This window comes from Ammospiza nelsoni, chromosome 8 (genome assembly GCF_027579445.1).
Source record: "Ammospiza nelsoni isolate bAmmNel1 chromosome 8, bAmmNel1.pri, whole genome shotgun sequence".
NCBI lineage: Eukaryota > Metazoa > Chordata > Aves > Passeriformes > Passerellidae > Ammospiza > Ammospiza nelsoni.
Window position 1 is genome coordinate 16034668 of NC_080640.1, and position 13595 is coordinate 16048262.

Consider the following 13595-nt stretch of genomic DNA (forward strand, 5'->3'; position numbering starts at 1 on the left):
TGTTGGGAGACTCTGGAAATGCAGAGGTTAGCAGGGATGGTTCAGTAAAAGCAGAATCAATGGTGGTTTGAATAAAACCATGAGGTTTTGTCTGCATTGAGGCGTTCATGAATATAACTACTAGTAAAATTACAAACTCTGTAAGTGCTTTTGTTTTAGTGTCAGATTGCTTTTCTCCTGGTTAAGTTTATTTCAGTTGAGGACAAGATCAACTTAGACGGAGAAAGGCATACCCATTCAAGAGTAAAAGTCAAGTCAGAGAGACAACTTCTGGGTGTGGACATGCTCCATTGCTTACAGAAAACCATCCAAAACTGAGTAAGTTTTTGGAACTTCTCTGACTTACACTTATTATTCCCTCTGAAAGTTTCCATTTATGTCCACATATCAACACCAGCTGTAATCAACTGGAATTGATATCAACTCCAATCCCCAAATATCAACTCCAGTAACACTTTAAAAGTTTTATCACAATTTTGAACTCTTTTAGAAAAGTCTCAGAGATAGGGGCAAATACTGGTTCTAACTGGCTTATGATAAACTTAAAAATTCTGTGATATTTTGAAGAAGCTAAATGCAGTTGGCTTCTAATCTGTCCTGAGTTTCACACCTCATTGTTCATAGTTTGTTCACATGTTTCATACTCATGTCAGATGCCATGTCAATTCAGGGAGTTAATTATTTCTTAAGGATAAAAAAATAGTACCTTTAAGAAGATTGTTTGGGTCTTTCCACAATATTTACCAGACGATTCAGGGCTTGTTGTGGAGTAGAGCACTTGGTGTGCAGGAACACGAGCATAGGCCAGTCTTTTCTCCCCTCGGATCATCCATATGATCACATCAGGCATGCTGTTTTGTGGCTGAGGATTATTTGTGGGGAAACAAGAGTTAAGAAGAGTAATTAACTGAACAATAAATTAATCTAGAGCTGAGAAAAGAGAAACATAAATAAGAGCTTATGTCAAAGGATTTATCTTTTAGAATCATGAATGATGACGAACATGATAAATAGAGGGAATTGTTTTGTTTTGCAAGTAAACCAATATATACTTCTGAAAGAATAATAAAAAATACCATTGAGATTTTTGGAGAACAAAGTAAGTTTTATTTTAAAAATCCTTACATCTTTTATTAATTTTTCTAAAGATATTTTGTATCTCAATTCCCTTAAGGTGATGATAATGACTGGATGACATATGCTGATGCTTTGGACTGACCTGATACATATTAAAGTACTTGTGATGCTTCCACATTAAGGGTATGTAATTGTAAGAATTTTAGCAGAAGACAGAAACCACCTATTACCTTTTTGGAGTTCTGTGCCCACCTTTGTGAGTTAGCTACAAGTCTGGCCAATTAACTGATCTTTTTTTTTTTTTAATCAGTAGCTCTACAGACCAGAAGAAACAAATTAAAAATAAAACCATTTCTAAAATGTTTTGAAAAACAGTTATGAGACAGCCAAGATGAAAACAGAAACCATTGGTAAAAACTTTTAAAAAATCCACAGAAACATATTCAACTCTGTTAGAAGTTGATTGCTATGGCTACAAGCTGTGGAAATCCAACATATACCCTGCAGTCCCTGAACCAGAAAAGTGACTTGCAACTCTGGGAGAAATCACAGAGTGATCATTACCCAACACACATTCTCAGTGAGAACATCTAACAAATGGGTTTTGTAAAAGTAAATTGCAATTACAGAGGGGAACATGTTTACTTTCACAGGATCTAAAATTACTATTCTACAGAGGGTGAATATTGCTTGATCAGCAGTGAACTTTACACCCATTAGTGTTAGACAGACCTTGCTAAACTAACCAGTTCTGCTAAACCAAACACCAGTATCGTGAAGCACTAACCTCTTCACTCAGTTGCAGTAATCTATCCAACCAGTCCTCAATTTCTGTCAGAGTGGCTTTCACCTCAGTAGCCTCACTTCTCATCCTGGCTGCTGCTTCTCCAATCTGTTTGAGAGACTTGAGGCGCAGCTTTTCTATCTGAGTGTCAAGGACTGTAATATTAGATTTGCCTTCTATGAGGGGAAATGGTTTACTGAAAAGAGAATATTTATATGGTTAATAACCCCAGTGGCTTTTATTTAGTTACACTTTAAATGCAGACATGAAAACAGTGGCAATGGATTGAGCGCCATCATTTCTGTGATTGAAAACCACTGGAACAGTGCTATTGCATCTATTTCTGCAGAGATTTTCAACTCACAAGGTATTTATGGTAAGCAAGGGAAAGGCTGTACTTACATAACAAGCACCAAGGTAGAACACCTTGAGGTGTTTGCTTTAATGTAATTGCCACCAATCAAACTAAGGAAAATCCATTTCTCTATATACTCACAATAAAATATTATCCTCTCAAAATGTACATCTCAAAACTGAAACCAGTGCCTTCAGACCAAGATTAGGTTCCTTTCCTTCCCTGGAAACTGTATATTCTCAGAAATTCAATATAAAAATATGGTTTGTGGCTATGATTAGATTTATCTAACCCTCTGGCAAGAAAACATCAAAGAACTCTGAAAGAAATCTGTGACACAGAACTTTTGAGCCAGCAGAGGGCAGAGTAAGCATTCAATGGAACCAAAAAGTCTCAGAATCCTGAGTTAGAAGGGCCTCTCAAGGATCATTTAGCCCTGCCTCTGAACAGAACACCCTCAAAAAATCATACCATGTGTGTGACTGTGCTGTCCAATTCCATCAGAAAAATGAGAGGAGGTTTGAGGAAAAGCCAGCTTTTCAAAGACCAATGACTGTATCCCTTTAGCAGAGTTCATTAGAATGTCTTTAATATGATATTTTACAAAAAGTTAAAAAATTTCCAAAGGCACTGCCTAGTTTCTCTTCTGTGACCTATATTTAACTCTATGAACTTCTAATGGTTTTGATTCTGTAAAACTGATAGTGACTATTGTGCCTTCCACTGGAGTTACTTCTACTAATCTGAATGCAAGGGCTGTCTGCCCTGGGAGCTGCTTTGACATCAATCACATGTACCAGATCATAACCTTCAGAAAGTCAAATAATTTTAAGTATTGCACTGAAAACTCTCTCAAACTTCTAACTTATTTAAACCTTAGCATAGCAAGGAAAAATCTTCTAAAGACAGGGAGCTATGTCTTTGACAGAAGTTTTTTGAGTTTGTTGGAAAAAATAAAAACCAAAAGAAAATTGTATCCCATCAGCAAAATTAAGTTCATTTGGTGCTATATCTAAGTGCTATTGCTCCATAATTGTTGAGTGATATTTTATAAAACAATGGTCTGAATTTATAACAGTGCAAATATGTGTCAGGATGAGGAAATGGCCTGAAGTTTCCACACTGGTTCCATGTGACAAAAGCTTGCCCTTCACATTTTATTTTCCTTGAGTTTGTCAGTCCTTTTTATCTGTTTCTTTCAGACCACAGGATTCTATGAAGTTATTAGTTTATATTTTTCTGTAAGTTTTCTATCATTTAATTCTTTGCTAGTACATACTGACCTCCACTGTTTGTTTTTCTTCTGCTAACGTTTCTATTGGCTCAACAACATGATGAATTTGTTCTCTCATTTCATGTTCTTTGTTATTTCCTCTTATGGATAACAACTGTTCTGCCATTTTCCTTTTACTTTTCCTGTGCTGTTTTATCACCCACTTGTTTACTCTCCCCATCTCAATATCTCCTTTTTGAATGTCTCTTTCTCATACAATTCCTTCCTCTCTATTTAGAATATATTCTCTTTCAAAACTCAAATGCTGACTCCTGCTGCCTTCTCTGAACACCCCCAGACATACAGACACATTGACTAAAAGCTTATTCAAAAATATGATCTTTATGGCTCATAATCCCTGCATAACCTTTGATATTTTATTTTGGGCTTACCAATGAAGTACTAGACTTTCTTCCCTCTTCAGTTTCAGAAATAACAATGAAACACAGGTAAACCAAAGGTACATGAGGAATTCTAAAGAAGGGTGGAAGCAAGAAAGGCAGCAGAGAGATCTAATATCCATTTTCAGAAAAATCCTGCCTCAGATTTTTTTCAAGAGATGCTGTTTTGTCTTATCACTGTCAGTAATAAAACTATCCTGAGATAATGGAGAATTACACAACCAGATGGATTATTTGATTGGCAACATCCATGATGTTTTACTTTTGGAATTTCGGTTCTTAGGTCAATTTATGAGATTAGTCAGTTTTATAGTCCTCAGAATTTGTTTTCTGACTTAGCAGAGGCAATAACAAAGATTCTGAGCAGGCCTGGAATGATAACATAAGAGATAAAAAAAATTCTTTTACCTTATGTCTTCTGTAAGATCATCAATCAGCTTCAACCACATCTCTGCTAATCTGTTTTCAGACACTTTAGCCTGCATTCCTGATTTTAAGGTGGCTAAGTTGGATTGCTGAGGAATTTAAAAGAAAAGAATTTGCACTTATAAACTTCCAGTGTGGTTTATGGTCAGTAGGAGTTTCAAGATTTTGATCTTATTTATTCATCTGTGTAAAGGCCAAACCAATAAAAGACTCATGCTTAAACCTAATTTGTATTCAACAGGACTATTCTGATGTTCTCCCCCACTGTATTCCACAAAACATGCAAATAACAGTCCCACAGACTTAACAGCTCCAACCAACACTGACGACTCTTCCTTTCCCTGGGAATTCCCTGTGGCTTCAAGCAGGAGTGTGCTGAGCCTTGCTAAAATACAGGCCTGTGATTAACAGTGCCATTTGTTACACCAAGCAACTTTTAATTTTGACTAAGAAAAAAGGAGAGAAAGTATCACAAAATTTTCATAATTTGCTCAAAATGCCACTTTTTCCTTACACCTCTAAATGAAAACGAGTAAAAATGAAAATAGATTTTAAATGTCTTACCAGTCTTTCAGCCATGTTTAGGATTACATTCACAGGGTCTAATCTGTGACTTATGTCCTCCCAAAAAGAAGTCAGCGTTACAACTGGCTTTGTGTTTGCCCATGGCAAGTAGTAATAATAATTACCTGGTGTGAAACATTTGTATGTAAGGTTTAGAATTCATGACAGGAATAGATACTGTACACTGTTGCTACATTCATATCATTTATGTACTACAAATCATGAAAAACATATAAGCTACTCCAAATTCACAAAAAGATTTGCATTTTCAAGCCACTATAGCATCTGTTGAATGGTAAACATTCACTTCAAATTGTTTCAAAATCCAATAGGTTTTAAAAAATAAATTAGCTGTTAACATATTCTTTCCCATAACATACTTATGTAGATGGCACATTATTATAATTTTATCCTTGAAATAAAATATTCAAATAATAATTTTCTAGAGTAAGTCTGATTATTTCATTTAATACACAGGAGAAAAAAACAACTACCCTTTGCAGTTAATAAAAAAATTATAGCCAAAATGTATTTTCCTGTCATCTAGCTAATTTTTTTTTCTAGGCTGAGAGATGTGTGACTTAAAAACAAGTTATTATTTTATTCTAAATCAGAATATTCAAATCATGTTTTCCCTACTTAACTCTAGATACCTCTAAAATAATGTGAATTCTTCTCCTGGCAAAGTTTGTGTATATCTAGTACGCGGTCAAAAGATTTCACTGAATTCTGTCCAAATTTCACTATTAGTAGGGCCTTGCAGCACGTATTCCATAAATGCAACTTCACCTCAAAAGCTCTGAAGACCCCGTGCCCTTTTCTGTCACATTTTCAGTGTGGTTTGGGCTGAGACTGCACAGCTGCAAACAGCACATCCAAAAGGCAGTTTTGGAGTATTGAATACTTGAAATGAAATTCTTTTCTATTTACCGTCGAACACGGCGCGGCTGTACTGGGTGGTTGACGCCAAGGGTTTGCAGGTGCTGTCGAATTTGTTGCCGTAGTTGCCGATGCTGACCTCGAACTGGATGGGCTCCCCCGTGTCTTGCAGCATCGTGGCAGAGTGAAACACAGCAGCCAAGCAGAACTTCCGTCTGCGCTGGTATTTCTACCAAAACAACCTTTTCAGTTGGATTTCAAATTGGGATCCACAATTATAGAAAAACAATAGCAATAGCTAAATGGAAATTATAGCTTCAATGTTTTTACTGTTTTCTGAGAAGAAACAAAAAAATATAATGTGTATAATAAATTACTGAATTTGATATTATAAAATGTTTCAGATTAAACCTTCTTGCTACAAGGGCACAACATTTTGTAGCCACTACTCCTCAGCCACCAGTAAAGGCCTCTCTTAACCTGGAGATTGAACTCTATTGTACTGATTTTATTGAGTTAGATCACTCTCTAAAAACAATCAGCCAGGCACATCTCCACTACCAACAGTGACAATAAAACAAGGATTTACCTCGACAACCAGTAAGTCATCATTAGGAATCATTTCTAATTTTTTACTAACGGGCTTGCTTTCAGATAATGTAGATAGTTCAACCAGAATTCTCCCTCTATATGCAACTCCTTCTCCCTGTAACATAAACACATATAAAATCAAATTTTATATATTTGCCCTAAAGAAGCGTATATTTTTTTTAGTTGTACACAATTCTGGCTTCACTGAAGTGTTATCAGAACTCCTGCAGAGGCATGGATGTACGTATTGGAACAAGTGAAATAAAGTAGTTGGCTTAATGCTGGAAGTGAAAATCATATTTATGCAAACAGGGAAAGAAGAAATACAAATGCATGTAAAGGTGCAGTTAGTGAAATTGTGAAAATCGTTTCTGCTCCTTCAAAAATACCTTTAAAACAAAGCCAGATAGGAATGGAAAATACTATCATACTTCCTTATTAATCTTAAATTTAAAATATTATTCAAAAAACAAAGAGCAAGAGGTATGTAGTGTAAAAAAAAAATTAAAATTATTAATTCATTGATTAAAAAGAACTGGGTTAACTCTTTTATGAAAAACAATTAATAAAGAAACTTACCTTTCCAAAGTTTAATTCATCATATGGGTCTGGGAATCCAGTGTATTCTCTTGGACTTCCATAAAAGTTTAAGTAACAAGGCCCAAATGTTGGTAAAAATCCAACTTCAGTTTCTCCAGAGTTTGCTAACAGAAGATATTACCATTATATCTTCATTAATTACCATATTGAGCCAGAAAGAAACAAGTAACATTGCTATCAAATCCATTAGAAGGAATGTTAGATATTAGTTAGGTATTAGTAATATGAGAACACTTTCAGGATATATCATATGAATTTAAATTAATTATACCGATGACTGTACTTGTACCTAACTTCACTGCACAACACTTACACTAAATGCAGCAAAACACTTCATGCAACACAACACTTCATGCAGCAAAAATCCCACAGAATGAGAGGAATTTATGTCCCACTTCAAATATATGGTTTTAATTTATGCGCAAGGGTAATGTGCTCTTATGCTAACAGAAGTCATGTTTTCTAGAAAATGTGAAGCTGAGTAAAACAACATTTGCAATCACTTAAAGGCACAGGCCAAAGATCAAACTAAACAGCCACAGAAAAGATGCACTCTCTAGCAGAAAAAAGAGGTGAGACACAAGTCACCTTTGCAACAAAAAATTTCCTGGAATGACCTGCAGCACAGAGAGGGATGCACTTATTTCTCACAGGAAAAGAAGGCTGAGGTAGGACAGTGACAGTAAAGGGTTGTGCCTCGTGTGGCCATGCCACTACTGGGTGACACGAGTGGATTGTAAAAGTGGATGTGATGTCTTGATGTCATTTCCTGTCAACAAAGTCACCTATAACCTGCACAATATAAAATAAAGATTTGCAGTTCTCTATTTTGCATTTGGCTATTTTCACACCCTTACCTCTGAATCAGAAACAGTTCAAAAATTGAATGAAAAAAATAATTTGAATAATGTCCAATTTAAAAAAAATTCTAAGGCTGAACTGCTCACATCACACCTCAGTATGACTAGGTTTAAGATACAGATATGTGTTAAATTCACTACTTACTGATGCCAATAAATTAAATAGAATATAAATTTAAAAACATATAGACAAGGAAAAAACTCCCAAATCTGGAATAAAAATAATTTATTTTCTATTTTTTAAAATTTAAGATTCAGTTGTTTACTTTTAGAAGGCTAATGATCATGTATAATAGAAATTGACTCTGAGAAATTATTTCAGCCTCTAACTTAATGTTACTTTTTTAAGAAAGGAGGATAGTAAATGAAGTACCATGTGGATGAATGTGGATTACCTTTCAACTGCACTCCACTTGTATTTCTTTCTCACTACTTAAGTACTTACCAGAAATTCTTTCAAACCTGGATGTCCACCTGGAAAATGTCACCTCTCCAGGTAGTAACAGAACTAGATTTTATTAGTTTGTTTATACAGCTTGTTAAGCATAAGCAAAACAGGCACTAATTATTTAAGGCAGTTATTTACTTCTGCAGGGCTCTGCAGTTGCAAATATACCCGTGATCTCAGAGCTAAGTTAAAAATTTCAAGCCATTGTTAGACTAAGCACTTTGTAATTGAAGCAACTACATGCTCATCTCTAACACACAGCTTGAAGCACCAGCCAAACAGAAATATTTTCAAACCAATTCCAGTGCCAAAACTGGTTTATAGAGTCAGTTATGTTTGAAAATCTTTAATCACAATGGTGAAATCTTTTAGACAAAGAATTATTAAAAATATTTTTAAGCTGATGGACTATCTTAGGCAATACTCTTCAGTTTGGGCAATGGAACACAAAATCAGTAACAGGTGAAGAGATAAACCTTCATATGATGAAGCCCCTGTTCCCGAAGATGAAAGATCTATATTATGAAAAGAGAAGTAGTTACATGACGAATGATAATAGCATTTAAAAAAAACCACACATCACAATGCAATCTCCTTTAAAAATAAACTTGAAAGCCTGAGACAAAATAAATTTCATATGGGCTAGAATTTTGCTTCTGGTTAATACATGAAGGTATTACTCCTCCTGTATAAATTCCAAAGGGCAAAAAGCCAGCATATATCTGACAAAATAGCTTGGTTTAGTGCTTATTTTTCAGCTTTGTACAATTCTCCTCCACACAAAATATAGATTTATTTTTTAAACTACTTTAAAAATCTTAAGGACATTTTAAAACCCCACTACATTTCAGGGCCCTTAGGGTATATTTACATTTACTGAGGACTATAGACTAGCTCAGTTTCACAATCCTTTAGAAGCCAGAACAGGCTTCAGGCACAGCACTAAAAAGAAGACAATAGAAATGGCTGTTCCAACAGCCAGTACCTGAGCAGAGAGAGAAACCAAACTAATCTCCCAGTGACTGAGTGTCTGGGTTTGATAAATGCTCTGTGCCTCAGCTGCAGCTCAGGATACACACTCATAGGGGAGTAAAAGGGATCTCTCCAGAGCTGAATTCTCCCCAAGAGCCCAACCCCTCTCTCTTGGCTTCCCCAATGCCTTTTTCTTCTGCTTCTGGCTGTGCACAGGATATATTAAAAGAATATTTGCATGAAGTCTTACTTCAACAGCAGTCCTTCTAAGAGGACTACTTCATAAGCTTTTATGTGACTGAAAATACAATTCCATCCAAGTCTTGCCTCACGTCAGCATAGGATTGGAGCCACTAACTTTGTTTCTAAACACCTGATACAGCTACCAGCTTAAAGACAAATTGGTCTCAGACAAGTACATATCATAGAGATTTTATAAATACAACAGAAAAAATAAGTAATTTAGATTCTTATTGTGACAATGCTGAAAATAGTTTTGAGACAGTGTCCTTCAAACTAATGTAGACAGTCAGATAAATTCATGCTAAGCCTGTTTAACCTGGAGCTTTACAATGCTGTTTGGATAACTAATATGCCAAGCTATGTTCACTAAAAAGATAAAACAATTTTTCTGGCAAGTTAACACAGAATCCTAGTGTAGGAGCTGGCCCAATTGCATGAAGGATCTTGTTATAAAAAGAGGTGATTACAGATATAGATCACAAAGAAATTATCAATAATCACAAGATTATATTAGAACATAAATGTAACTGGATTTTTTCTGATATTTTCCAAAATATTGGCAGAAAAAGTATTTCTTATAATATTTTAAAGAAGAGTTTTATTACAAAGCTATTTCCCAATGGGAACAATATTTTAGCCACCTCATATCTTGTCTAACTTGTTTTCTTGCAGTTAAACAGTTTTGGGTTTTAGCTGTATGAAATTACATATCCAGACATCTCTATTGATTGAAGTATATAGATCAGTTGTCTGCAATCATAGCAGTGAAATCAAAATCAGAGTTACAAAATAGGAATACAGAGCACTTGTGCAATGAGATGCAGTGCCTGCTTCTCTGATCAGAGCAGAGACTGACCCAGGTATCCCAGCATCTGCAAGCAGCCCAGTGGTGTCCAGGAAATGAGTATGTGGTTCTAGATAGTTCCTTTAGGATAACTACTCAGGAGCACTCCACAGCTTTTAGGTTCTCTTCTCAGAGACAGAAGAGAGACTCTTATGAAGTAGCAAAAGGAGTCTTGTTTACCAGTGTCCAAAGAAGAAATGGTTCTGAAGCAGTGACTCCAGATTGTCTTGAAATTAAGTATCTTATTAAGCATCTAAGTAAATCTGCATATCTTACACATGGTAGATTGTGATATCACATCATTTTCTGAATTTGGGAAAGTACTGGCAAATTTACTCAATTCATTAGCATATATATATAGTGGAAAACCAAAGCTTGAATTATTGCTATTTCCATCATGATGTGGTTCAGTCATGAAAATTTTAATACTTTACTTTTTAAAGTCCCATAGAATGCTTTCTAGGAGCATTGTTTGGAATATTTCAAAAGGAATAGACAATCCTGTTGCCAGGGAACTGAGAAACTATAGATAAATATATACTTTCTTAGAACACTGATCTCTGCCATTCTGTGTAACCCAAGAGAAGATTGTGTGTTACACACTGCTTAAGCAATTACCTTCAACCTCTCCTCCAGAAGAAGCAATTTTTGAGAGACTTAAATATGTTGTTCCAACTACATCATTTTTTGTAAGTCGATCCCTACAAAAAAGGAAAAAAGAGAAAAATTTTATTTAAATATAATGCTAGTCATCACACCCAGGGGCAAGCTACTGGTACATACATTTTCTATGGCCTGAAATGCTTCAATATTACTAACAAAACCAGTAATGACAAGTTACAAAAGTGGGCTGTAATCCATGAATAAGTCACCTGACTTTTCCACTATCATTAAACAGTGACAGTGCTCAGTTCTCACTGCACTCAATTAAAAATAATCTCATGTTACACTAATCAGATCTCTGGTAAAGAAACCATAAAGGTATTGTAAAAATACCTGACATCTATAGAACCAGACTTTTCTTATTATCTTCTTTTCATATTTTCTTATTCTTTGCTTATTATTATTTAGCTTTTTAAGTAATTTGATTAAAAGTCATAACTCACCAGTCAACAATTGAAAGTTTTATTTTCTCACACATTGAGGGAAACTGAAATAAAAAAGCAATGAAAGTAAAAAATCTCATTACTTTTTTTCACCTCTGCAATGCCTTAAGTTCCAAGAAAAGGCTGGTTACTGCAGAAACAAGGATAAAAAAACTGACCTTGATTTGAAGATAAATAATTTGATTCCATTCTGGATTAGCATTTTTCTCAATGATGTTTGTGCAAACCTGCCAAAAATGAAATCAAATATACAACAGAGCAACATCAAAGATAAAACAGAAAAAAAAGTATACTAGCTATGATTTAGAACACATCATCATCTGATTGGAAAAATTAGGGGTAGTAGTAAGTGAATCCTGGATTAAAGCTGCAATGAGCCATTGATGCTCAATGAGTTTTCCACTGATAAGTGCAGTTAGAGTAATCTGCATATGCAGCATTAATGAGTTTCAGAGGAAAAGAAACTATTGAAACAGTGTTTATATGTGAGATTTAGGTTATCCTGTTTTTTTTTTCACTAGTGACAAATAAATGAAATTGTTAAAGCTTGTTAATTCCACAAACCACAATTTATTCTGCTTTTATCACTGCAGAGAAATGAGATGAAGGAATTACTTGATTCCAGCTTTCTTTATGCAGATTTTAGGGTAGATGAAGACTATATCATAGGGGAGAGGCTGCATTATTTGCTGGTCATGTCTTCTTAAGATCTTTTACACTACTGGGTGTGGTAACCTGACTATGCAGCATATTAAATGACTGACAAAAAATTTACTAGCAATGAATATATGTTGTGCAATTGTGCTCCAGATCAAATTTGGCATTCTAAGGAACACATCATTATTTAAATGTACAAATGCAGTTAATCTGTGCAGAAAGATCTGTATCACCAAGTACTAAAAGCAATCAGGAACCACTGGCAGGCAAGCAATCTGGCATATGCCAGTTCTAGCCTTTAGTCATACATTCCTTTCATTAGTCATCAGTTTTACACCCTTTCCATTGTACCTTGAACTTTATTTTTTTGCTATCTTTTCTTGAACTTTATTTTTTCATTTTTTTATTTCCATAGTTACAGTAAAATTAAAAACTCATGTTGGCTTATGAAATCTGTTCTCAGGACAACAATTAGAATACAAAGGTACCGATATTTACTATATTACCTTTTTTCCAGCAAAAGAAACTTCTACAAATGGATCTACCAGGTTTTTCTTGTCTGCTTCTCCTCCAAATAATTCCTTGACAGTTTGTGCAAAAGCATCATCCACTGGAGAAGTGTCAAAAATTAAATTAAGGTAGTTGTTTTATTATTACTATTTTTATTTTATTATTATTACTATTATTATTCCTAAATAATAAATTGCCCATTGCAATCTTACCAAAATCAACCAGCTCACAGATCTAGGAAGAATAAAGTCTAACCTGATAAGCAAAATTCAGAAGTGTTGCAGGTAAAAACTGAGAATTTTGGCTTAGGAGCAATTTTAAGAATATAGATTTTTCAAACATCATATGTAGTGCTGATGTGCTCCTGAATTTAAAGGCATCACTGTATTTGAAAAACATTATACATGTATTTGAAGACACTGCTATTTGGCACAGATATAGGGGAGAAAACATGCTAGCAAGGGATAAAAAGTCAACTATATTCTATTCTGAGCAGCTGACACAAATAACTATTTCTAAGTGTTCAAACACCAATGGACAAGGAGGGAGAAGCTGCATACTTTGTGGAATGTCCTCAGCCCTGTAGATTTTGAGAAGGAAAGTGACCCATCGAAGTGCAGTCCCAGCAGGTAATAAAAGATTGCTCTCCACATCATCACTTTCATTATCTCTCTCCCTTTTTTCAACCTGTTGGAGGATACAGTTGTAGACAAAAAAGACAAGGCAATGTAGAGAATTAGAATTAAGGTAATTAGCTAAACTGTTGATTAGCTAAAGACTGGTGTCAGTTTCATGATGAAGAATGAGACTGTACCAAATCATCAAGCCACAAAAATTTAATTCCAGCTAAACTATTTTACTTTCAGTTTTATCTCTAAAGTACCCAATTGCAGGAGCCCACTGTAATCACACTTTCAAAATCACCATCATCAGACAAAGATGACTTTGGCACATGTAAAATGCCAACTTAATGCAAATTTCATATTCACCTCATGAGAAGGCATT

General features: G+C 34.9%; 1 protein-coding gene across 5 annotated transcripts in view; it reads right to left on the reverse strand.

Annotated features, from left to right (window-relative positions):
* Positions 1 to 13595, reverse strand: part of MYOF (myoferlin) — a 61308-nt gene that overhangs the window by 25975 nt on the left and 21738 nt on the right. For 4 of the 5 annotated variants that reach the window (XR_009418851.1, XM_059476584.1, XM_059476587.1 and 1 more), the window contains exons 12-24: positions 13151 to 13277; positions 12587 to 12690; positions 11582 to 11650; positions 11424 to 11467; positions 10936 to 11018; positions 8735 to 8773; positions 6930 to 7054; positions 6349 to 6465; positions 5811 to 5988; positions 4881 to 5005; positions 4299 to 4405; positions 1865 to 2057; positions 707 to 862 (exon numbers count right to left, since the gene is read on the reverse strand). Coding sequence is in view for 4 of the 5 variants with exons in the window: in XM_059476584.1 (XP_059332567.1) it covers positions 707 to 862; positions 1865 to 2057; positions 4299 to 4405; positions 4881 to 5005; positions 5811 to 5988; positions 6349 to 6465; positions 6930 to 7054; positions 8735 to 8773; positions 10936 to 11018; positions 11424 to 11467; positions 11582 to 11650; positions 12587 to 12690; positions 13151 to 13277 (1467 nt within the window). In the remaining variant the exon portion in view is untranslated. The remainder of the gene's footprint in view (positions 1 to 706; positions 863 to 1864; positions 2058 to 4298; positions 4406 to 4880; positions 5006 to 5810; positions 5989 to 6348; positions 6466 to 6929; positions 7055 to 8734; positions 8774 to 10935; positions 11019 to 11423; positions 11468 to 11581; positions 11651 to 12586; positions 12691 to 13150; positions 13278 to 13595) is intronic. The other variant, XM_059476586.1, reaches the window with a different exon arrangement.